The 26461-nt window shown below is 36.3% G+C and overlaps 1 protein-coding gene across 1 annotated transcript in view; it reads right to left on the bottom strand.

The window, feature by feature from the left end:
• The window catches only part of MTNR1B (melatonin receptor 1B), a 32759-nt gene extending 18277 nt beyond the window's left edge, over nt 1-14482 (bottom strand). Inside the window, 3 exon segments of the mRNA XM_051990692.1 lie at nt 13816-13879; nt 13882-14000; nt 14410-14482. Of these exon segments, the coding sequence (XP_051846652.1) occupies nt 13816-13879; nt 13882-14000; nt 14410-14482 (256 nt within the window).
• Nucleotides 14483-26461: the final 11979 nt, after the last annotated feature.

Here is a 26461-nt window from a genome sequence, read left to right as displayed (position 1 = left end):
TTGTTAAAGCTATCATGCTAATTGATGGACACCAGTCATTCATGGTTAATAGTGGTGGGAACACATCCAGCGAATATTCAGGCTAATAGCATTAGAGAAAGAGATCTTTCCAACTATGGATGTGGTAGAGATAATATAAACAAAATTATAGAAGTTATCTTTAAAGAAAATTCTTTCAAGCACTTTAAAAGCATCTATTTACATAAAATAATAGATATGATCATTATAAACCATTCTTTCCTAACCATTAAATCAGAATGCCTGAAAATCTCAAACAGAATATACTTCATTAACAAAATTGCATATGATATAAAATTTTCACTAATTTAAACCAGCCTTCTGTTTTGTATCTCTATGCATGAGATTTAACAATTAAAAATCCCTTCATTCTAAGCATTCCCATTCACCTTCCTACCTCAATTCCCCCTCCAATGCACATTTCTCTGGACAAGTAAGCCAACAACAACAGAAATGTTTGTTGATTAATTAGGGTATAAGATAAAAGATATGGGAACTATTATTCCAATCAACTAGCCTATTAAATCCTTCAGTTCTTTAAATTCACTATTCTGTCCTTAAGATTGTGTGATAAAGAATACCAAACTTGGAGTCAGAAAACTCTTGTTGGTGCTGTGAAACTGCCATTTATTAATTAGCTGTATGGCATTTTTCAATTCATGTAATCTTTTAGAATCTCAATTTCTTCATCTCTAAAATTAAGGAAAGGGGAATATTGTGACTTTCTTCCTCAAAGATCCTGGAAGATAAAATAAGATGTGTGCATAAAACAAGTACTGTACTGAATGAATTTGATATCAGAAATCATAGGTTCAAAATCTAACTGCAACTTATTCCTCATATAATCTAGAAGTAACTTAATCTCTCTGGGCCACTGTCTTTAAATGAAGGTGTTGGATTATGTAACCACTAAAGGAAGATCCAGTACTAAATATATAATTCTATTTATTTCATCATCATCATCATCGCATCTATTGTATGTTAGTTCAATCAGCTCATTGTGATCCCCGTTTGAGCATTTCTCAGCAAAGATACCAGCATGGTTTGTCATTTCCTTCTCCAGCTCATTTTGCAGGTGAAGGGAATGAGGGCAAATAAGTTTAAGTGACTTGCTCAGGATACACAGGTAGTAAGAGTCTTAGGCTAGATTTGAACTCATGAGGTTGAGTTTTCCTGATTGCAAGCTCACTGTTCTATCCACTGTACCCAATAGTAAGCACTTACTAATATGGAAAAACTTAAAAAGACTTAAGAACATTGACCAACCCAATCACCAATCATAGGGCCAATGATGAAGAATGTTTCCCACCTTCTGATAGAGAGGTGATGGATCAAATTAGAAAATGAGGCATATTTTTGCATATTTCAGAAATTGCTTTCATTCATCACTCCTTTTTGTTTCAAGAGTTTTGTTTACCTAAGTGGAGTCATGGGGCATAGTAAAAAGGAAGAGAAAATAAATGTTTATCAATTGAAAGGATAACATTTAATTTCAACTTAATTTTAATTTAGAAAATTTAAATTTACCACACAATAAAAAATAGAAGTTTCTCGATGAATTAATCACTAGTAGACAACCAAGCATAGAGGCAAGTTGACATAATGGATACAGCATTAGATTTGGATTTAGTTTAAATCTAATCTCAGATATTTATTAATTAAGAAAGTCATTTAACCTCTGTCAACATTAACTCATCCATGATATTAACAAAATAATAACATCTATCTCATGGGATGGATCAGATTACCAAACAGGTTAGGTTTCAACAATAAATGAACTGAGAATTACCAAAAGGACAGACGAATTTTCGAAGAAGCAGAGGAATTATAGATCAACTTGTTGATACTTGCTGGATTATAGAGAAAGCAAGGGAATTCCAGAAGAGCATCTACTTCTGCTTCACTGATAACACTAAAGCTTTTGTGTGAATTACAATAAAATATGGAAAGTTTTCAAAGAGATGAAAGAGCCAGATTATCTTGTCTCCTGAGAAACCTGTATGCAGGCCAAGAAGCAATAATTGGAACCAAACATAGAACAACTGACTGGTTTGAGATTGGAAAAGGAATACAATAAAGCTCTATATTGTGATCTCATTTATTTATTTTGTTTATATGTAAAGTATAATCATGCAAAACGCCAGAATGGATGAATCAAAAGCTGGAATTAAGGTTGCTGTGAGAAATATAAACCATCTCAGATATGTAAATTCTGATGTCAGAAACTGAAGAGGAATTAGGAAGTCTCTTGATGAGAATAAAAGAAAAGTGAAAAGCTTGCTTGAAGCATACACACACACCTATAGGATCTTGGCAATCGGTCCCATCACTTTTTGGTAAATAGAGGGAAAAGAAATAGAAACGAAGTCAGATTTTAAATTCTTAGGCTCAAAGATCATTGCAAATAACAACTGCAGCCATGAAATTAAAAGAGGCTTACTCCTAGGAAAGAAAGCTATGGCAAATATGGACAACATACTAAAAGCAGAGATATCATCTTGCCAATGAAACTCTACATAAGGTTATGACTTTTCCAGTAGCAATGTATGGCTGTGAGAGGAAAGAAAGCTGAGTACCACAGCATTGACACCTTCAAAGTGTGATGCTGGAAAAGCCTTTTGAGAGTTTCTTGGTTAGTAAAGAGATCAAATCAGTCAAAAATGCTAGTTACTTATTTTACTTAAATAGTTCCTGAATCTTGGTTCACGCTATTCACCTGAAGGTCAAATACTGAAGCTGAAACTTAAGCACTTTGTCATATAATAAGAAGAAAGGATTCAATGGGAAGGACCCTGATATTGGGAAAGAGTGAAGGCAAAAGGAAAAGGGGGTGGCAAAGGATGATACCGATGGTATCATGGAAACAATGAACAGTGGAATAAATAGAAATTGGACAAACTCTGGTCCATAGAGTCGCCGAAGATCAGATATGACTAATAACTGAACAAGAATAACAACATAGGGTGATTTCAATAATCATGTGAGATAAAGTATGTGTTTTGTAAACCTTAAAGCATTAGTAAGTGTTATTTGCTGTTACTTTATCTAGGAGCAGACTGAATGTTTTCTCTGGTAATTTTTCTTTAGTAAGAAAGTTCATATCCAGGAGTTTCTTAATGATACATTTTTAGGCAAAATTTCATATAAACCAGAAATAATTTCTAGAAACCACAACTTGTGTTAACAGAATTAAATTCCAAAGACCTTGACTAAATTTTGTGCGAAAATCCTACTGTACCCTTGATATTCACAGCTTCATCATGGATCACAGATTTAGAGGAAGGTCATCATATCCAAACATCCCTCTTGACATATAAGGAAAGCAAGTTCTGAAGCAGGTAAATGTCTTACCTAAAATTATGCAGCTCATATGTAGGTAAGCCAGGATTTAAATTCAGGTTCTTTCAAACTTGGAGTCATCTCCATGCTTATAAGAACTCTGGATTCAGTAAAGCAAGTTGTTGGCTGACATTCAGTTTTCCAGATCTAAGTTGGCTAAGATCTAAGAGAAGTAATCCCTACTTCCTGGTTTGCTTCTAGTCATGTTGCCCAAACAAGCCTAAAATTGTGACAAAATTAAGCATCATTTATGAATCAGTTCCTTCTTCCATTTTTCTGATTTTTTCACATCTTTATCAAATTCATTCAGTGGCAAAAAGGTCCCCTTTTTTTTTTTTGAATAGGCATATTTTTACATTAAGACTACATACCAAGCTAGATATCCAAGAAAAAGGGCAAAAAACCATCAAAGTCTTTATAATTCTTGTCTGCTGGGGGTTGCATAAGAAGAATTAAAGAGGATTACAAGCTTTTCTGATTATCCAGCTAAAAACATAATTACAGGATTTAAAATTAGTTAATTTTTTGCTGGGAGGGAAGTTAATAAGATATTCACAATTGAAGTGAAAAGTTGGAAAGCTTAGAGAACATTAGGGAATGAAGTCCAAGACAAATGGATTTGAACTTCATTAGATAACAACCCCCAAAAGTTAGGAAGGCTTGGAAAGGCCAAGAAGCATCTGGCCCTTGAAAACATGGAGCAGAATTTTAATGTGATGATACAAGATGGTAAAATGTAGAAATTTAGCCACTTGTGAGTGAAGGGAAATAAAATAGTTCCTTCTATACACATGGGTCCCACCTAAATTGCTTTATGAAATGTATATCAGATAAAAAATTAACACAATAGCATAGAGCCCTCGATTAGGAAAATTCTTAATGTTTAGATAGAAATCTGACTTTCTGTCCTAATTTAAATTTATGTTTATTTCTAGCTAACTTCTGGCTTCTTTGTGTTTGAAGCAAAAACCAAGATTCAGAAAATATTTAAATAAAAGCACTGGGCATATTACTGTTACTGGGTAGACCTGGAAAGGGAAAGTTGGGTAAAGAGCAGATTTGGCAGGTTTGTGTAGAGGAAAACTTCCCTTGGTCTTTTAAAGGTATATACAACCTAATAACTTTGGACAAAGATGTGTACTTCAAGATGCCTGTGAGGGTCCTCCTGGATCTCTTTCTTCTCTACCATAGCTCAGTTTGCCTTTTGAAAGTTCAGTTTGTTAAATACTTACTGAGGTTGGAATTCCCACTGGTACTATTGCTCAGCTATTTCATTCTCAGTCTCATATACTTTGTGTGAATCTGACGAATTCTTAGCTTTCAATGGAGTCCATCTTCCAGCTTAAAAATCATGCTCAAAATCACTTTCAAGACTGAGAGGAATGTCCTTCTGAATTACAAACCACAGGATACCAACCCAGTCTCAAATTTCACTTACCACTATAAGTAAGGCAACAATGTAGTAGATGGAAGGCAAGTCTGGGAGTAAAGCAGATTTGGGTTCAATTTTTGTCTCTGACACATATTAGTTATGCATCCACAGGAGTCATATCACTTTTTGACATCCTAGATATCATAAATTACACCCAAGTTATCAATCTGCTTGAATAAAGGCAGTTTCCACACTAAGAACTAACTGCATGAAAGATATTACAAGTTGATGGCTCCCTCCAAGGGCACTGTGTTAGGCACGAGGGACACAAAAATACAGTGAGACAATGCCTTCTACATTGGGGAGTTTATAATCTAGTTGGTGATTCACACTTACAAATAAAAAATATAGCGGAGTTGTGGCACAGGTCCCCTACTTCTTTCCTCTTCCTCTAGCTCCCTTTTCTGAGACTGATTTTTTAATACCCCCTCCTCTTCCTAATTTGACAGGTTGCGGGTTCCCAGCAGAGGCAGCTATAACTCATATTCAAAGTACTAGGGATAATCCTTACAGGAAAAAAAAAAAAAAAAAAAAACTATTCATTTATTGTTCACAGCTCCTAAGCCTCCACCATTGTGTTTCCTATTTAAATCAGCCAAGATGACACCATTAATTTTTAAACAGGAGACATTTACTAACAAGAAATAAATGAATTAATAATCATAGCAAGGAGGAATTGCCTCTCCTTGGAAATCTTCAATGAGCATTTTTTGTTGAGTATATTATATCAGGAATTTCAGATTATAGGTAAAATCCCTTCCAATTCTTAAATTCTGTGATTCTCTGTTAACATAACAGTCCACCCATAAATCCGGGTCATATTTTTCCTAGAAGGCACATGGTTTTGGAGAGGACAGTGAGCAGAAACTTCTAGGAACCTAGCAATGAGGTACACGTATGTATCTGGGCAATTCACTGTGCTGGACTGATGGTTTTGAAATTCTTAATCTTGTTAGTGAATAGTCTGTACCACTGATGACCTTCTGGGCAATACAGCTATTCTTTTGGACTCTCCTGAGGAACAAAGCCCCTTATCTGCTACTCTCAAGGCACAGAAACAGTGATAAGTTCATTTACCAAACAGCAACTTTAAGCCTAAAATTTGCAGTTTCCTGGGAAACTTAGTTTCCTGCTCCCCTAGTTGAGTGTCAAGGCAACATTACACTCTTTTAGTGAAAAACAATTCCCTTGAGCTTGGGATTTACAAAGCTATTCAAGTCTTCTCATTCATTGGTCACTCTCAAAACATAGAGGGCAATAATGGGAAATGTGGACAAGACTGTGAGGAATAACTCCCCTCAGAAGCTCTAAGTGGTGCTAAAGAGCAAGGCAGAAGCTCAGATAGCTCTTCAAGCTAAATAGCAATCTTTTTTCTTCCAAAATAGTCTCCCTCTCAAACAATAGTGCTTTTTTCTTCTCCAATCAGTTGACTTCCCAGTATCAACTGCAGAGTCTGTTTCCAATCCACTGGGCTCTTCTAGAATCACAGTGAAGATCTTCCTTTTACAATCTTCTTTCTTTTATCTGCTTCTTTTGTTCTGCTGGTTTCTTCGTTCTTTTGGCTTCTGCTTATTTCTTGGTGTCTAAGCTCCTCATGTTTCTTCTGCCTCAAATCAAGGCCTTTTTATGTGTAATAATATCTATTCCAGGTCAAAAAAATCAAAAATTCATATTTCTGTTAAATGTGACACAAATAGGCAATGTACAATTGTCCCATAATTTCCCCAAATAGTTCTTGGTGTATATATCCAGAAATATATATACCATCAGGAAATACTGTTTTGCAGCCGTCTTTACTATCAATAAGAATGTTTGTTTCTCAGGAACTGTTTTCCCCCAGATCCTGTCAGGATTATCTGTTTTTCTCCTCAAGCACTTTTTCTCAGTTTTTCATTAAAAAATTTTATATATTTTACCTCTTTAAGCAAATGAAATGTCCATATAAGAGAAGGATATTATCACACACACACACACACACACACACACACACACACACACACACGGTGTTTTGAACAGAAAAGTATTTAGAGCATAGGAAGATGAGGAAAGGTCTCACAAAGAAGATAAGTTTTGACCTAAGCCTTGAAGGAAACTAGACATTATGAGAGATTATGATGAAGATGAGAGGAGAGAATTTCAAATATTAGCAACAATAAATACAAAGATACAGAAAGAAACAGAAGTTGGTTGGGGAATAAGATATTGTTGTTTATCCGTCATTTTCTAAGAGGATCAAAGACATCATAGATGATGTCTTGACTTAAATCTGTATTGAAATTAAGGGAGACAGTTCCACAAAATCATCAACCTCACTCTCTCTTCCAAAGTCATCAAAGAACAGTGGCAATGTAAAAGGACAATGAGCAATGACCCAAGATGCAATGGATAATTTAATGTCTCTGATGTCTGATCAAACTCCTAACCACTCCACAATGCCTGCTTCAATGACCTTCAAGGCCATTGGAAAAAATTGCTCTTATCTACTTTCACATGCTTTAGTAGACATTTCCCTAGACTCACCAGTAGGTTTGAGATCTGTTGATTATCTTCAATCTGGGCCAGGGCTGGCCCAGAGGGCTCTTCAAAGACAGTTTTACTGGGTATGAGCTACTGATGAACAATTAAAGAATTTGTATCCTGACAAAGAAAGAAAGTCACCTTGAAAACTTTGAAGGTAGATTGGAGTGAGATTGTGGAGAAGAGACTACTAAAGAAGTCACTACCAGAGTCCAAGCAACAAGTGAAGAAGACCTGAAGAAGAGTGGTGACTGTATAAGTGATTATGAATGTAAGAGATGCTAGATGCTATAGAAGTGGAAATAATAGCATTTGGGATCTGGGTTGATAAAAGTGGTTAGTCAGAATAACAATAAAGTTATGTATCTGGGAGGCTATAGGTGGTGTAGGTATAGGCTAGTGGTATCAAAAGAAATAGGAAACAAGAAAATTTGGAAAGAGAATGAGTTGGTTTGGAGTGGAAGAAAATGACTTCTCTTTTGGACATGTTAAGTTTGAGATGCCTTCATAATATCCAGTAGGAAATTCTAATATGCATTTAGTGATTCGGGTCTGGAATCCAGACACAGAGTTGTAAGAAAAGCTAGGACTTTAAGGTCCTAGATATGATTCTACCATCATTTTTAAGGTCCTAGATGATTTTAACTGAGCAGCTAGGTAGCACATGGATAAAGTGCCAGCTCTTGAGTCAGAAAGACTCATCTTCCTGAGTTCAAATCTGGCCTCAGATATTTACTACCTGTGTGACCCTGGACAAGTCACTTATCCCTGTTTGCCTCAGTTTCCTTATCTGTAAAATGAACGGGAGAAGGAAATGGCAAATAATTCCAACATTTTTGCCAAGAAAAACTCAAATGAAGAGTCAGACATGACTGAAAACAACTGAAGAAATGTTGTTACTATTACCTAATACAATTCCCTAAATTTCAACAAACATTTATTAAGTTCCTATTATGTACCAGGCACTGTAATAGGTACTTGAGAAACAAAAACAAAAATAAAAACAGTCACTTCAAGGAGCTTACATTTTCTGGGGAATTGGGGAAAGGAGAGAAATAATATGTGTACAATTAAGTAAACTTAAAATATATACTAAACACAGAGTATTTGGAGGGAAGAGGATACAATATTTTTCCAGATGAAAACACTCAGATCCAGAAAGCAAGAAACAACTTGCCCATGGACACCCAGATTATTCATGACAAAGCTGGAACAAGAACTCAGTTCATCTAAATATGGATCAAAATACAGTTTCAACTTTACAAAATCAAAGAAACAATTGGAAGGAATTTCAGAGGCCATCTAGAAACTGAATTTGACCAATAAGGGATCCTCAAAATAACTTAGGCATTCATAATCAGTACCAGTAGGGAATACTGGGAGTTTGAATCCTATCTAGAGAGGAAAAAGAAGGGCTAATGGTAGTAGAAGAGGTAGATTATAGAGCACTAATTTTGTACTGACCATACTGCCAATAAATGGTTAGGGAGCATCTATTTGAAGTGAGGAGTAAACAACTTAATACAATGTAAAGAAGTATAGAATTGCCAAAAAAATGTTTCATTTACCAAACCTTGTTTTATACACATTGAGTTCTAAAGATTAAGCGGTATTTCAGGTGCTGTAAAGAATGAAAAAGGCAAAAAGAAGACTAGGCTCCTCTTCCTTTTAAGAAATTTAAAAGCAAAAGATTATATAAAAAGAGTAATGCAAACTGACTAATCACATGATATTGGACTACACTCCAAAACAATAAGAAGAAATGAAAATTTAAATGCTTCTGGCATTTCAACCAACAACCTGCATATTGGCAAAAATGACAATAAAAAGTGAATCGGAAATATTAACAGGGCTGAGGATAGGCAAACACACACATACCCTGTTAGTGGAGCTGTAAATTCTAGATAAAAATTTAAAATTATACAAAAAAGTGACTAGGTTTTTCATTTCCTTTGGGCTTTTTATCCATTTCTACATGTTTACCTAAAGAAGTCAAAGACAGAAATAAAGTTCCAATATACAGCAAAATAGAGTAAATAGTTTTCTTTGGGATAGCAGAAGAATGGAAGCAAAGTGAGCACTCATCAGTTGGTTAATGGTTGAAAAAACTATGGCATGTGATTGTAATAGAATATTGTATAGTAATATTTATTAATGCAAAAATTTCAGAAAAACATTAGATTGGTATTAACTAATACAAAGTAAAATAAACATAACTAAAAGAACATACGTAAGAATAACAATGTAAATGAAAATATCACTAAAAGCAAGCTAAGCTTTTAAGTACTTGAAAAACTAATGAAGAGTAAAGCGATTGTATACATATTATGTATATATATGTATATATAGGTATGTGAAAATAACATTAATAAAACTTTAAAAGTGAAAGTTAAAGAGAACAGATAATGAAACCTATCTCCTGCTTTATGGCAGAAAGGTAGGGAACTCCCAGGGGAAAATGTTTTTATCCATTGTCAAATGTAGTCATGATATATTTCTACTTAATAGCCTTTCTTTATCTAAAAAAAGGGGTTCTATATGCCCCCCTCCAAAAATAAATGAGTGTGATATGAAGGTAAAGTCATAAATAAAATGTGTTTTTTGTAATAGAAAACTGAAGAAACCTGTTCAATTTACCCACAGCTGCTCCTAGATAGACATAAATATTGGGAAACAGGTGGTAAGGGATCTATCCAGAGAAAGGAATTGAGACAATGATAAATGATGGATATAATACCTCTAGAGTGATAATGATTTTAAAAAGAAGAGACTGTGTCAATGAGGGGAATGACAGAGTAAGCACAGAACAAGTTTAGTAGCCTCTAGAGGACTATATCAGCTTCAGAAGCTGAAATAGAGAACAAACTAATCTATAATAAGCATATAGTCCTGAAAAACTAAGGGCTAAATATGATAAGGGACTGAGGAAATGGCTGACAGTCACAGGCAAATGTCTAACTTTTCTCTTGCTCCTTCAGCAGAGACCTTTTGAGTGCAGGTCCTGAATATACTAGTTATATAACCTTGATCAAGGCATTAACTTTCCAGTGCCTCAGGCAATAATGCAAGACTATCATTTATGGAGCAAGTGTTGATCTGCATTAGTAAAGGAAATTACTTCAATGGAATTCCACATACCAGTGAAAGCACCAGTCTAATCCAAAAAAAAAAATTTTTTTTTAAAGATTTTTCCTAGGGACATCACTAGCTTATTGATTCTCCTCCAACTCTATCTATGTCTGGGCCCTAGTCCAAACCTGTGTCACCGCTTGCAATGCCAAACCTATTAGCACTGCCCATCTCACGTTTCCTTGTTTTTCCTAATGCCTTTCCTTCCCATGTCTAAGTAGCAAAGTGGTGCAGTGGATAGAGAGGTAGGGCTGGAGTCAGGAAAACCTGAGTTCAAAATCAGCTTCAAACATTTCCTAACTTTGCCACTCTAGGCAAGTTATTTAGCCTCTTCTGCCTCCCTTTCCTCCACTTTATTTGAAATAACAATAGCTCCAATATCCACAGTTGTATAAAATGCTTAGTATGGTGCCTGTTGTTAAAGTAGGTGTTTAGTAAAAACTTGTTTTCTTCAGTCTCTTTGCTGGCATTATCCCTGTACCCAGCACAAAGAAAAATTCTGGACACATAGAAAATACTCAATAATAATATGACTTTAAAAAAACAAACAAACCTCAAACCTGGGTTGCATTAGTGTGGGGGAAATTCCAACATGGAAAACTCTGTCCACAGATGAAGATCACCAAACACTACAACTTATAACCTTAGAAAGTTACCTTGCACTAAAAATCATATCCATACAAAAACCTTTAACATTAAATAAGTAATAGTTCATTTTCCCCCATTTTATAGATGGGAAACTGAGGCACAGAATGGGTGAAAGGATCTGCTAAAGATCTCACACCTGATGTGCATCAGAACTATTATTCAACCTCATTCTCCAGTATGCACATTGAACATGCTTTCCAGTGTATTATGATGCCATTAATTATTAGCATCACATTCTAACATTAAAGATAATGATACAATAGATAGGATCCAGCCAGAGAAGAAACAAAATTTAATTTATAGAAGTCTAGCCTCAATGCTAGGAAGATCTAGAATCACAGTACTATCTGAGTGACCATAGATAGATAATTCACTTTTACCTCAATCACAACTCTTTACAAGTAAAATAGAGAGTAGAGTGGTTTTATTCTAAAGTCTATCTGACTATGTCTCTTTCCTATTCAATTAAGTATAATGACTCTTTTACTTAGAGGATCAATTTTAAGGTCCTCTATTTGAGGACCAGAGGATGATAGCACTAGAGCTATAAAGTATTGAAAGCCCTTTACTACCTGGCTCCAATCTATCTTTCTAATCATATGTACTACTCCTCTTCTATTCTTCTGCATTTAATCTCCCACCTCTATACCTTTGCACCAGTAGTCTCCCATGCCTGGTAACATACTCCTAACCTCTGCTTCTTAGAATTACTTGTTCTTCTAACACTCAACTTGGGCTATATAAAGAGTATCCAGATAAAATTTATTAAATATAGTTTTCTGTTTGTTTATTATTCTTTTCTAATGAAAACATTTAAAAGTAGGGATTGTAGCATACTGAAAAGGATACTGAACTTGAACAAGCAAACAGGTTCCAAATCAGGTTCTATAATGTATAAGCTATATGAACTTAAAGGAAATCCTTGTACTTCTCTGAGCCTTAGTCTTCTTATCTGCAAAATAGGAATAAAACTTGTACTACATAATTGGGCAGGCAGGTGACATAGTGGATAGAGTGCAGAACCTAGAGTCAGAAAGATTCATCTTCCTGCATTCGAATCCAGCCTCATGCACTTTCTCATATGTCTCAGTCCCTCATTTATAAATGAGCTGTAAAAATAAATGGTAAACCCCTCCAATATCTTTGCCAAGAAAACTGCAAATGGGGTCATGAAAAGTCCAATGTGACTTAATAACAACATCTACTTCACTAGACTATTGGTGAGTGCTTTGGTTCTGATTTATAATTTTAAAAGAAATAGTTATACTCTTCCTGAAAAAAATCTTGAGTGTAATTTCCTTTTCAGAATGTTTATGGTACTTTGAATAAAATGGAAACATATACTTCATTTAAAATTACTATTATAACCAAAGAATTAAAAAAAACTTTTTAAATAACTGAAGTAATATTAAATTCTATACACAACAAGAGGTTTTTCATTTTTGTTGTTGTTGTTTTTGGAGTCCCTTTTAAAAAGAATACTTTGAGATGATCTGGTACATAGTGATTAGGTCTTAATGAGTGCTTAATTGTGCTTGTTGGTTGATTGTGTGGATATGTACATATGTAAGGACTTGATATCAAATCTCCCATGGTTCTTCTAGGATGAAAATTCTGGATCCAATTAGTCAGAAAAGAAAGCATTTACTTTAAAAAATACTTTCCCTTATGAAAATATTGAGCAACATTTCTAAACTGTATAAGTTGCTTGCTATTGCTGGGCTTCTTCCATTTTAATAGCTCTTTTAAATTTGAGTTATAGCCTAAATATGGCTGGAAAAAAAAGAGATTTCAGCTCTCTTCAGCGAGATGCAAATGGAAAAATTTAGAGTTAGATGTTCAAATCTCATATCCAGCCTTTACTACACATGAGACTTTAGGCAAGGCACCTAATTTCTCTGGACCTCAGTTTCCTAAACTATAACAAAATGGAGGTGGACTAGATGACCTTCTAACTAAATCTATGATGCCAAGGACTATAGCATAAACTTAATGATCAATCAGGACAATTGTTCAGGGTATGTCCCCTAACTCAGCTTTCTTCCTTCCAAATTCTGCACATAGAAAATCTGAAAGTCTAAACTGTGAGAAAATTTCAGAATTGTAAGCTCATGAATATGAAGGAGATTTATTCCTTTGTCTTTAAATATTTCCAGTAATCCTCTAATCTCCAAAGAGACAGCCTATTTATATGCTTCCAGGAATGTTTTTTCAACTTCTATGATCAACAAAGTATTCTTATTTAGTACTAGGACTAATAACATTCAAAAGAAACTCAACGTGTACACATCACAAGGGAATATCTTAGAAATTTGTTAGTAGGTAGCACTCCCTAGAACTGCATTAAATGGGAATCAATTATGGAACATACTTCTGGACAAAAGGTAGTTTCCTTCCTCTGATTGTCCCTCCCCTACTTGTCACCCATCACTACCCCACCTCACTGCCAGCAGAAGCCTAAGGAAATGAGTGAACAAAACTTTTTAAGTAGGTTGTTTATAAGATAAATCAATAGAAGAAGTTGGATTTCCCATGCCTTAGAAATGACTTGAACCAACTTTTAGTTTCAGGATCAAACTTGGGGAAAACAAAAGCAATGTCGGAAAGAGTTAAAAACTATGATGAGGGGACATTTGTCTGAACCAGAGTAGGGTTAGAGTATAAATTGAAATGGGAGAGTGGGCGGAATAACGAATAATGAGATGCCCACGGCTCCGTCCATCCTCCCCTACCTGTATTCCGGATTTTGCGGTTCCTTAACACGGACAAGATCACCAGTGAGTTGCCCACAAAATCTAAATGGTGGTGATGATGATCAGCACGCTGGACAGTGCCGTAGTTACCCAAAAGGGCCTAGAGGCCAGAGAGGGCTGCGTCCAGTCCCCAGCTTCCGCCTCTTCCCAGCCAAAAGTGCGGCCTGATCCGTACAAATCACGCAATTATGGAGACAGCCATTCTCCAGCATTCGGACCTCTGCTTCCCCAAACCGCCGCTGTCCCGGTTCTTGCCTCCGCTGCAGCATAAACCACACAGTAGCACAGAAAGTGACTGGGCACACGCGCAGGAACCTAGGTCCCAACTTCTTTCTACTTGCCTCACCAATCTGGTCTGCCCATCCCTCCCTCCTCCCGACCACCCGGCCTCAGAAGGATTTATAATGAGCTTTGTCCTTACCACTACTCTCACTCCCATTTAGCTAAGCACTACTCGGACTCCCCAGGCTTACTGAGGGTAGGGAGGAGAGGAAGTAGCAGGAGGATTTAAAAGAAGAATGTTAAGGATCGGAAAGAAGAGGAGGGACGAATAGTGACTGAGTGGAAAATCACCGAACTGTTCCTGTCTCAGAAGTCCATGCTGTAGCAATGAACTGGAGATCCAGGGACAAATCATTTCACACATTATCTCATTTACTCAATAACCTAAGGCCCTCTGATTTGGGCAAGGAGAGAGGAGGGTCAAAGTGGGGAGGTCATGGAAGAAAGGAAACAAGCATTATTATGTGCCAGATATTGTGCAGGGATAACTAAATTGAAAAGATGCCAGTCAAGCAAAAACAAATATAAAGAAAGAATTTAACAGTTTAGTTAATTTTTTTAAATTAAAATATATTGAAACTAATGTATAGCTAATATATAAATACTCTTTAGTTACCAAGGTGTATTTATGGAGTTTTTGCCAGAGGGATATTTATGAAGTCTTTTTCCTATTAAGACTATCCTTCATGTTCATATTTATTTTAACCCTATGTTATCTATATTGTTAGTCCACTTGTATCCCTTTAGAATAGTCTTGGGTACTCTTATTTCCTTAGAAATGACTTTTACCACATAGACCAGATCATCTATTCTCCCTACTTTGGGCTGAGACAAACCATAGTTTGGTAGTCCACTTTCCTTACTAAAACCATGCCCCTTCCCTTGGCCTGAGCAGCTCACATTCTCCAATGCTGACAGAGTCTTACTCATTTTATTTAGTCACATCCAGACTCTTAATTCAGGACAGTGGAGACTGTGTATTAAACAGTCTTGACGGACTTCCGGTTAAGATGGCGGAGAGGAGGCTCACAGTTGCATAAGCTCCGCGCTTTCTCTCACTATCCACTTCATTACAAGCCTCTGAATCAATGCTTGACTGAAAAAAAACCCACAAATAGTTACCAAGAGAAGCCATCCTTGAGATCCACCAAGAAAGGTCTGTCTTTACTGGAGGGCTGGGGCGGTTTTAGATCGGGCGCAGGCGGCGGGCAGCGGCAGTGAGGGCACAGGAGCAGACTGGAGAGGGGGTGGAGAGTGATCGTAGCCGTTTCTGCGGGGAGAGCTTCGCTACAGGTTTGGATACTTTCCTCCGGCAGCAAGTCAACAGCCCAGCAGAGAAGCTAAAAACACCGGGGCTGAAGAATACAACCCCAAACAGCTGGAGTCTCTCAGGACCTGGCCGCCCCCTCCTTCCCCCCCCTCAGTGACTCAGCACGCTCTGGGATCTCAGAGCGCAGGCGCAGCACAGTCCTGCTAGTGCCTCACTGCTGCCCTGCAGTCTGTAGAGGAAGCTCGATAACACACCCAGCCCCCCCCCCAAAGAAAGACTCCAGTTTTTTCTGTTTTTCTTTGGTAGTTTGTCTCTGATTAATAGACAGAATGAGCAAGAAGCTGAAGAGGACTTTAACCCTTGACAGCTTCTACACAGATAGAGAGCAGACTCTAAATCCTGAGGAGACTAAAAACAGGCAGTCCCCAGGTGAATCCCCAAAGGAGGAGATTGTCTGTTCCTCAGCATAGATGAACCTCATAGAAGTGATTAAAAAGGCTCTCACAAGGGAGCTAGAAGAAAAATGGGGAAAGCAGAGTGAGGCTTGGGAAAAGGAGAGGGAGGCTTGGCAAAAGAGCCTGGAGAAAGTTAAAGAGAGAGTGGATAAAGAAGTAAAATCCTTGAAAAATAGGATTAGTGAACTGGAAACAGAAAACAGCTCTCTAAAAAACAAAATTGGCGAAATGGAAAAAATTCCACAGAACAAAAGAACTCAATGGGACAATTAGAGAAAGATTTTAAAAAAGTGAGTGAAGAGAATACTTCACTGAAAATCAGAATTGAACAAGTGGAATTGAATGACTCGAGGAGACAAGAAGAATCAGTCAAGCAAATCCAAAAAAATCAAACAATGGAGAAAAATGTGAAATACCTTCTGGGGAAGACAACAGACCTGGAAAACAGATCCAGGAGAGACAATCTGAGAATCATTGGACTCCCAGAAAAACATGATGAAAAAAAGAGCCTGGACACTGTCTTCCAGGAAATTATCAAAGAGAACTGCCCAGAAGTCATAGGAACAGAGGAAAAAATAAACATTGAAAGGATTCATCGATCACCCACTGAAAGGGATCCTAAAATCAAAACACCAAGGAATATAGTGGCCAAATGCCAGAACCCTCAGATGAAAGAAAAAATATTGCAAGCAGCTAGAAAAACCCAATTCAAGTATCAAGGAGCCACAATAAGGATCACCCAGGATCTGGCAGCATCCACATTAAAAGATCGAAGGGCCTGGAATATGATATTCCGAAAGGCTAAGGAACTTGGTATGCAACCAAAAATAACTTACCCAGCGAGAATGAGCATCTTTTTCCAGGGAAGAAGATGGACATTCAACGAAGTAAGCGAATTTCATCTATTTCTGATGAAAAAACCAGAACTTAACAAAAAGTTTGATCTACAAATATAGAACTCAAGAGAAATCTAAAAAGGTAAAGATTAATCTTGGGAACTATATTTTGACTATATAGATGTATAAAGAATACATGTATACCTTGTTCTAGAAATTGATGTGGAAAGGACATTGTACCAGAAAAAGGGTAAAGTGGGGGTAGTACATCTCATGAAGAGGCATAGGAAACCTATTATATCTGAGAGAAAGAATGGAGGGGGATGAATATAGTGGGTATCTTACTGCCTTCAGAATTGGCTTTAAGTGAAAAATCTTAAGACATATTCAATCTATGGTGAAACTTCTCCCATCTCATTGAAAAGTGAGAAGGGAAAAGTGGAAAGGGAAGGAATAAGCTAAGAGGAAGGGAATACGGGAACTGGGAGGGAAAGGGGTAAGATAGGGGGAGGAACTCTAAGGCGGGGGAGGGACACTAAAAAGGGAGGGCTGTGAGAAGCAAGGGGTGCTCACAAGCTTAATACTTGGAAGGGGGGGAAAGGGGAAAGAAGGGAGGAAAGCATAAACCGGGGTTAACAAGATGGCAAGTAATACAGAATTGGTCATTCTAACCATAAACGTGAATGGGGTAAACTCCCCCATAAAGAGGAAGCGGTTAGCAGAATGGATTAAAAGCCAGAATCCTACAATATGTTGTTTACAGGAAACACACCTGAAGCGGGGAGATACATGCAGGTTAAAGGTAAAAGGTTGGAGCAAAATCTACTATGCTTCAGGTGAAGTCAAAAAAGCAGGGGTAGCCATCCTGATCTCAGATCAAGCTAAAGCAAAAATTGACCTAATTAAAAGAGATAAGGAAGGACACTATATCTTGCTAAAGGGTAGCATGGATAATGAAGCACTATCTATATTAAACATATATGCACCAAGTGGGGTAGCATCTAAATTCTTAAAAGAGAAACTAAGAGAGCTGCAAGAAGAAATAGACAGTAAAACTATAATAGTGGGAGATCTTAACCTTGCACTCTCAGAATTAGATAAATCAAACCACAAAATAAATAAGAAAGAAGTCAAAGAGGTAAATAGAATACTAGAAAAGTTAGATATGATAGATCTCTGGAGAAAATGTAATGGAGACAGAAAGGAATACACTTTCTTTTCAGCAGTTCATGGAACCTATACAAAAATTGACCATATATTAGGACATAAAAACCTCAAACTCAAATGTAGTAAGGCAGAAATAGTAAATGCATCCTTTTCAGACCACGATGCAATGAAAATTACATTCAACAAAAAAGCAGGGGGAAGTAGACCAAAAAATAATTGGAAACTAAATAATCTCATACTAAAGAATGATTGGGTGAAACAGCAAATCATAGACATAATTAATAACTTCACCCAAGAAAACGATAATAATGAGACATCATACCAAAATGTATGGGATGCAGCCAAAGCGGTAATAAGGGGAAATTTCATATCTCTAGAGGCCTATTTGTATAAAATAGAGAAAGAGAAGGTCAATGAATTGGGTTTGCAATTAAAAATGCTAGAAAAGGAACAAATTAAAAACCCCCAGTCAAACACTAAACTTGAAATTCTAAAAGTAAAAGGTGAGATCAATAAAATTGAAAGTAAAAAAACTATTGAATTGATTAATAAAACTAAGAGTTGGTTCTATGAAAAAACCAACAAAATAGACAAACCCTTAGTAAATCTGATTAAAAAAAGGAAAGAGGAAAATCAAATTGTTAGTCTTAAAAATGAAAAGGGAGAACTCACCACTAACGAAGAGGAAATTAGAGCAATAATTAGGAGTTACTTTGCCCAACTTTATGCCAATAAATTCGACAACTTAAATGAAATAGAAAAATACCTCCAAAAATACAGCTTGCCCAAACTAACAGAGGAAGAAGTAAATATCCTAAACAGTCCCATCTCAGAAAAAGAAATAGAACAAACTATCAATCAACTCCCTAAGAAAAAATCCCCAGGACCAGATGGATTTACATGTGAATTCTACCAAACATTTAAAGAACAATTAACTCCAATGTTATATAAACTATTTGAAAAAATAGGGATTGAAGGAGTCCTACCAAACTCCTTTTATGACACAGATATGGTACTGATACCTAAACCAGGTAGGCTGAAAACAGAGAAAGAAAATTATAGACCAATCTCCCTAATGAATATTGATGCTAAAATCTTAAATAAAATATTAGCAAAAAGATTACAGAAAATTGTCACCAGGATAATACACTATGACCAAGTAGGATTTATACCAGGAATGCAGGGCTGGTTCAATATTAGGAAAACTATTAGCATAATTGACTATATCAATAACCAAACAAACAAAAACCACATGATCATCTCAATAGATGCAGAAAAAGCATTTGATAAAATCCAACATCCATTCCTAATAAAAACACTTGAGAGCATAGGAATAAATGGACTTTTCCTTAAAATAGTCAGGAGCATATATTTAAAACCATCAGTAAGCATCATATGCAATGGGGAAAAACTGGAACCTTTCCCAGTAAGATCTGGAGTGAAGCAAGGCTGCCCACTATCACCATTATTATTTAATATCGTATTAGAAACACTAGCCTCGGCAATAAGAGTTGAGAAAGATATAAAAGGAATTAGAGTAGGCAATGAGGAAACCAAACTATCACTCTTTGCAGATGATATGATGGTATACCTAGAGAACCCCAGAGATTCTACCAAAAAGCTATTGGAAATAATTCATAATTTTAGCAAAGTAGCTGGCTACAAAATAAATCCCCATAAATCCTCAGCATTTTTATACATCACCAACAAAACCCAACAGCAAGAGATACAAAGAGAAATTCCATTCAGAATAACTGTTGATACCATAAAATATTTGGGAATCTATCTACCAAAGGAAAGTCAGGAATTATATGAGCAAAATTATAAAAAAGTCTCCACACAAATAAAGTCAGACTTAAATAATTGGAAAAATATTAAGTGCTCTTGGATCGGCCGAGCGAACATAATAAAGATGACAATACTCCCTAAACTAATCTATTTATTTAGTGCTATACCAATCAGACTTCCAAGAAAATATTTTATTGATCTAGAAAAAATAACAACAAAATTCATATGGAACAATAAAAAGTCGAGAATCTCAAGGGAATTAATGAAAAAAAAAATCAAATGAAGGTGGCCTAGCTGTACCTGATCTAAAATTATATTATAAAGCAGCAGTCACCAAAACCATTTGGTATTGGCTAAGAAATAGATTAGTGGATCAGTGGAAAAGGCTAGGCTCACAAGACAGAATAGTCAATTATAGCAATCTAGTGTTTGACAAACCCAAAGCCCCTAACTTCTGGGAAAAGAATTCATTATTTGATAAAAACTGCTGGGATAATTGGAAATTAGTATGGCAGAAATTAGGCATGGACCCACACTTAACACCATATACCAAGATAAGATCAAAATGGGTCTATGACCTAGGCATAAAGAACGAGACTATAAATAAATTAGAGGAACATAGAATAGTTTATCTCTCAGACTTGTGGAGGAGAAAGAAATTTGTTTTTTGTTTTTTGTTTTTTTTTTTTTATAATAAATTTTATTTTATTTAATAATAACTTCGCATTGACAGAATCCATGCCAGGATAATTTCTACACGACATTATCCCTTGCAATCACTTATGTTTCGTTTTTTCCCCTCCCTCCCTCCTCCCCCCCCCCCCCAGGATGGCAAGCAGTCCTATATATGCTAAACATGTTGCAGTATATCCTAGATACAATACATATTTGCAGAACCAAACAGTTCTCTTGTTGCACAGGGAGAGTTGGATTCAGAAGGTAAAAATAACTCGGGAAGAAAATCAAAAATGCAAATAGTTCACATTCATTTCCCAGTATTCCTTCTTTGGGTGTAGCTGTTTCTGTCCATCATTTCTCCAATGAAACTCAGTTAAGTCTCTTTGTCAGAGAAATCCACTTCCATCAGAATACATCCTCATACAATATCGTTGTCGAAGTGTATAATGATCTCCTGGTTCTGCTCATCTCACTTAGCATCAGTCCTTGTAGGTCTCTCCAAGCCTCTCTGTATTCATCCTGCTGGTCATTCCTTACAGAGCAATAATATTCCATAACATTCATATACCACAATTTACCCAGCCATTCTCCAATTGATGGGCATCCATTCATTTTCCAGTTTCTAGCCCCTACAAACAGGGCTGCTACAAACATTTTGGCACATACAGGTCCCCTTCCCTTTTTTAGTATCTCTTTGGGGTATAAGCCCAATAGAAACACTGTTGGATCAAAGGGTATGCACAGTTTGATAACTTTTTGGGCATAATTCCAGATCGCTCTCCAGAATGGCTGGATTCGTTCACAACTCCACCAACAATGCATCAATGTCCCGTTTTCCCGCATCCCCTCCAACATTCATCATTGTTTTTTCCTGTCATCTTAGCCAATCTGACAGGAGTGTAGTGATATCTCAGAGTTGTCTTAATTTGCATTTCTCTGATCAATAGTGATTTGGAACACTCTTTCATGTGAGTGGTAATAGTTTCAATTTCTTCATCTGAAAATTGTCTGTTCATATCCTTTGACCATTTATCAATTGGAGAATGGCTTGATTTTTTATAAATTTGAGTCAGTTCTCTATATATTTTGGAAATGAGGCCTTTATCAGAACCTTTAATTGTAAAGATGTTTTCCCAGTTAGTTACTTCCCTACTAATCTTGTTTGCATTCGTTCTGTTTGTACAAAGGCTTTTTAATTTGATATAATCAAAATTTTCTATTTTGTGATTGGTAATGGTCTCTAGTTCATCTTTGGTCACAAATTTCTTGGAGAAAGAAATTTGTGACCAAAGATGAACTAGAGACCATTACTGATCACAGAATAGAAAATTTCGATTACATCAAATTAAAAAGCTTTTGTACAAATAAAACTAATGCAAACAAGATTAGAAGGGAAGCAACAAACTGGGAAAACATTTTCACAGTTAAAGGTTCTGATAAAGGCCTCATTTCCAAAATATATAGAGAACTGACTCAAATTTATAAGAAATCAAGCCATTCTCCAATTGATAAATGGTCAAAGGATATGAACAGACAATTTTCAGAGGATGAGATTGAAACTATTACCACTCATATGAAAGAGTGTTCCAAATCATTATTGATCAGAGAAATGCAAATTAAGACAACTCTGAGATACCACTACACACCTGTCAGATTGGCTAAGATGACAGGAAAAAATAATGATGAATGTTGGAGGGGATGCGGGAAAACTGGGACACTAATGCATTGTTGGTGGAGTTGTGAACGAATCCAACCATTCTGGAGAGCAATCTGGAATTATGCCCAAAAAATTATCAAATTGTGCATACCCTTTGATCCAGCAGTGTTTCTATTGGGCTTATATCCCAAAGAAATACTAAAGAAGGGAAAGGGACCTGTATGTGCCAAAATGTTTGTAGCAGCCCTGTTTGTAGTGGCTAGAAACTGGAAAATGAATGGATGCCCATCAATTGGAGAATGGCTGGGTAAATTGTGGTATATGAATGTTATGGAATATTATTGTTCTGTAAGAAATGACCAGCAGGATGAATACAGAGAGGACTGGCGAGACTTACATGAACTGATGCTAAGTGAAATGAGCAGAACCAGGAGATCATTATACACTTCGACAACGATATTGTATGAGGACATATTTTGATGGAAGTGGATTTCTTTGACAAAGAGACCTGAGTTTCAATTGATAAATGACGGACAAAAGCAGCTACACCCAAAGAAAGAACACTGGGAAACGAATGTAAACTATCTGCATTTTTGTTTTTCTTCCGGATTATTTATACCTTCTGAATCCAATTCTCCCTACGCAACAAGAGAACTGTTCGGTTCTGCAAACATATATTGTATCTAGGATATACTGCAACATATCCAACATATAAAGGACTGCTTGCCATCTAGGGGAGGGGGTGGAGGGAGGGAGGGGGAAAAAAATCGGAACAGAAACGAGTGTCAACATACTGTAATTATTAAATAAAAAATTAAAAAAAAAAAAAAAACAGTCTTGACTGACAGAGCCTTCACCTGCTTCTAAATTAGGGTATAAAAAAGAATGAAAAGAAGCCTCCCTTTAAGAGGGAAGGGCCAAGCCCAAATGAGTCATATCCAAGTCCAAATGGAGCAAACATGAGGAGGAATGAAAAGGGAAGCAACTCTATCTGGAACTCAAATAGAGCAGAAGGAGAGAAGAGGAGTAAAGAAGCCACAGACTGATGATCAATTGCTTGGTTTGAACTAGATATGATTAACTGGATCAATCAAGGGCTTTCTTTCCTGATAGTAAGGGAAGGAAAAATTCAGAACAAAATAAGTATTCATTTCAGTGAGAAGACCTCCAATGTCCTACTTTCTCCCTACCTTTCCATCTCCAATATAATACAATTATATTGTATTTACTTTGTATGTATTTTGTATTTATATTTTATGTTTCCCTAGAAAAGATCTAAGCTTCTTTTTTAATTAAAGCTTTTTTATTTTCAAAATATATACAAGGATAATTTTCAACATTCACTCTTACAAAACCTTGTGTTCTAACTTTTTCCCTCCCTTCCCTCTACCCCCTCCCCTAGACTGCAAGTGAGGATCTAAGCTTCTTGAAGGCAGTTTCTATTTTTGTCTTTGTATATCCATCATCTAGCATAGTCCCTGGCACATGATAGACACTTGTTTGACTCTTGTTCAAATATGAATTGGTCCAAAGTACTCTTAGGTGCTTTCCAATCTGAGCTTCTGTGATTTTTCAGATGAGAAAAATGAAGCTGAGAAATCACTAACCAATGACTACAATCACAAACTAAAGATGACTTCATATTGTTCCCCATGTTTTTGCCTCTAGAAAGAGAAATAAACCAATTGTTTATTCAAACAATTGAATCCAGCCCAGTTTCCCAATTCCATTCCAGTATAGGAAAGTTTCCACTTCAAGCAAGGCAGCAAGCAATTTTTGGTTGTGATAACAATGCACAAGTGGACTGCTAATTGCTTTTAACATTCTGGGTTGATGCACTCTTATCTAAAAAGAATTCTTTTAAATAGACAAAAATATTAGCTGCTACCTATGATGAGATGAAATTACATGGGAGGAAAAATTACTAAGGAGGAATGCAGAAAGAAATCGAGGTTCAAGACATCCAACTGGTTCTTCTTATATACCTTTTACTAGGCTCAAATTCAGACCAAAAGCCCTCTCATAATAATATCAATTAGGGAACAAATAACTTAGAAAAGAAAATCTCTGACAAAAACAGCACCAGTCTCTATCTCTGCCTCTATCTCTGTCTCTGTCTTTATCTGTCTGTCTGTCTCTCACACCCACCCAGCCCATGCATGTATATATACCAAAACCCTCCCTGAGCAGAGTCATAAAATTAGGAATTATTAATTTCAAGTCATCATCTAGCCTCTACCTGAAGATCTACAGTGAGTTGGGAACTCCAACTTCAACTCATTTCACTTTTGAACAGCTCTCACCATTAGGAAATGTTTTTCTTATGCTTATTAAGGAAAAGTATTCCTTAACTTCAAGTTCTGCCCTCTGGGGCCAGGGAGAATAAGGCCACTAGATGGATAGGGCACTGGAACTAGGGTCAAGAAGGCTTGAGTTCAAATCTAGCCTCAGCTATTTACTAATTGAATAATTCTGGGCAAGTCACTTAACCTCTGGCTACCTCAGTTTCCTCAACTGTAAAATGGGAGGGAGCTAATATTAATACCTCCCAAGATTGTTGTTAAGATTAAAGGAATATTTATAAACTATTTTGCATAATGTAAGCATGTGATAAATGCTTGATTTCTTCTTTTTTTCCTTTTCTTCATGAAAATCATTCAAATACTTGAACATCTTTTACCCCAATTGTTTTTTTCTTCTTCAAATACAGGCTAAACATAACTAATTAGTTCAACTAAAAATTGTGAAATAGTTTCAGTTTCCCTCATCATCCTAGTCAGACTCTTCTAAACACACTCCAACATGTCAACATCTCTTTGAAAATAAAATATGCAGAATAAGATTCTAAGGAAGGAAAAAAAAAAGAAAGGAGAGAACAAACAATTGGTGACCTGAGCCAGAAAGAACCAGCAACTTAGGAGCAACCAAAGAAAGAAATAATTAAAAAATATGAGCACCACATTTGTTTCATAAAACTCTAAGATTTTATATTGAGATTATTTTAGTAATCACTAACCTCCACTAACAGACAGCTAAGCACAGGAGCTCTCAGAGTAGCAGCACTTCTCATTCCTCTTGGTCTTGCTTCCAGCCCAACACTTACAGCTACTATTTGAAAAATGGCTTTTGAGGAGAAGGGACCAGCTATTCTAACCACCTACCAACTAATCAAGCAAACCAGCCCAATAGAAGCAGCAGGAGGAAGACAAGAGGCAGTTAAATCACCCCCACCAATATGACTAGGAACTTCCTACTCATTCCCTAACAGAGACAGCCTTAAACCCATGAGCCTTGGAAACAGCAATTTTCCTACCTGTAATCACTTTCTTAGGAAGTAATTCCTGGGAAGATACAGGAAGTAATTATCATTACTCCTTCACGTGATAAACCTATATCTATTGAGGACCTAGAGATTTTTGTCACCATACACCTTGGCAGTGTTGAACAGTTCAGCATCAGAAATAGATATGATTTTATCAGTAGAAATTACATTGGAGGGACAGTCTTAACACCTGCTTTACTGCTACACCCCTCAAAACTCTGGTCCTTTCTATCTGACTTTCAACTGAGGCCTTCTATGTATATTGTCTTTATTATTAGAATGTGAGCTCCTTGAGAGAAGGGACTGCCTAAATTTTTCTATTTTTATCCCCAGAATTTAGCATAATGCTTTTCAAATACTAAATACTTAACAAAAGCTTCATTCATTCATTTTTTCAATGTGGTCTGCTCAGAATGAATACAGCAGAAATCCTTTGCTTGGGATTATATACTTCCATTCATTAATAGAATGTAAGATCTCGGAGATTCTTTTGACTGCTGTACCACACTGCTGCTTCATATTGAGCTTACAATCCATGAATCCTCTAGAATTCTTTTTATATGAATTCTTTTTTGGCCACGTTTTCCCCACTCTACATGTGCAGTTGATTTTATTAGCACAAGTATAGGACTTCACAGTTACTCCTATTAAATGACCAAAGTGTTATTTTTATAGAGCTAGCAATATCAGAAAAAAATTCATCTATAGGAACAAAAGCTCAAGGATAGTAAGGGAAATAATGAGGGAAAATGAAAAGGAAGAGGGGCAACAATGCCAATTCTTAAAATATAAAGCAAAGTAATAATCATCAAAATTATTTAGTACTCTGTAATGGGCCAGAGTTCTGAAGAAATATATTTGAGGCAAGGGTTCTTACAACAAGGTGTTAACTTAGTGGAATTGATAAGACAATGATTATCTAGTTTAGCATGGTGATTAATAGTTCTCTAATTCAGTATGATTGATTTAATCTTACAATAAATAATGGTTGCCTAGTGATATAATGATTGGCTTACACTCAGAATGATGAATGGATTTAATTGTAATAGAGTATATAAACTGGGGACAAACTCAATCACAGGGAGGAGAAAACTTGACCAGCCTCATGGTGGCTCTCCTGCCCTCATTACCTCTCCACTAACACCAAGGACTCAGGCTGGTCCTGAGATC

This window comes from Antechinus flavipes, chromosome 3, assembly GCF_016432865.1.
Source record: "Antechinus flavipes isolate AdamAnt ecotype Samford, QLD, Australia chromosome 3, AdamAnt_v2, whole genome shotgun sequence".
Classification (NCBI taxonomy): domain Eukaryota; kingdom Metazoa; phylum Chordata; class Mammalia; order Dasyuromorphia; family Dasyuridae; genus Antechinus; species Antechinus flavipes.
The sequence above is the reverse complement of the archived record's forward strand: the minus strand, read 5'-3'. Positions and strand labels throughout refer to the sequence as shown.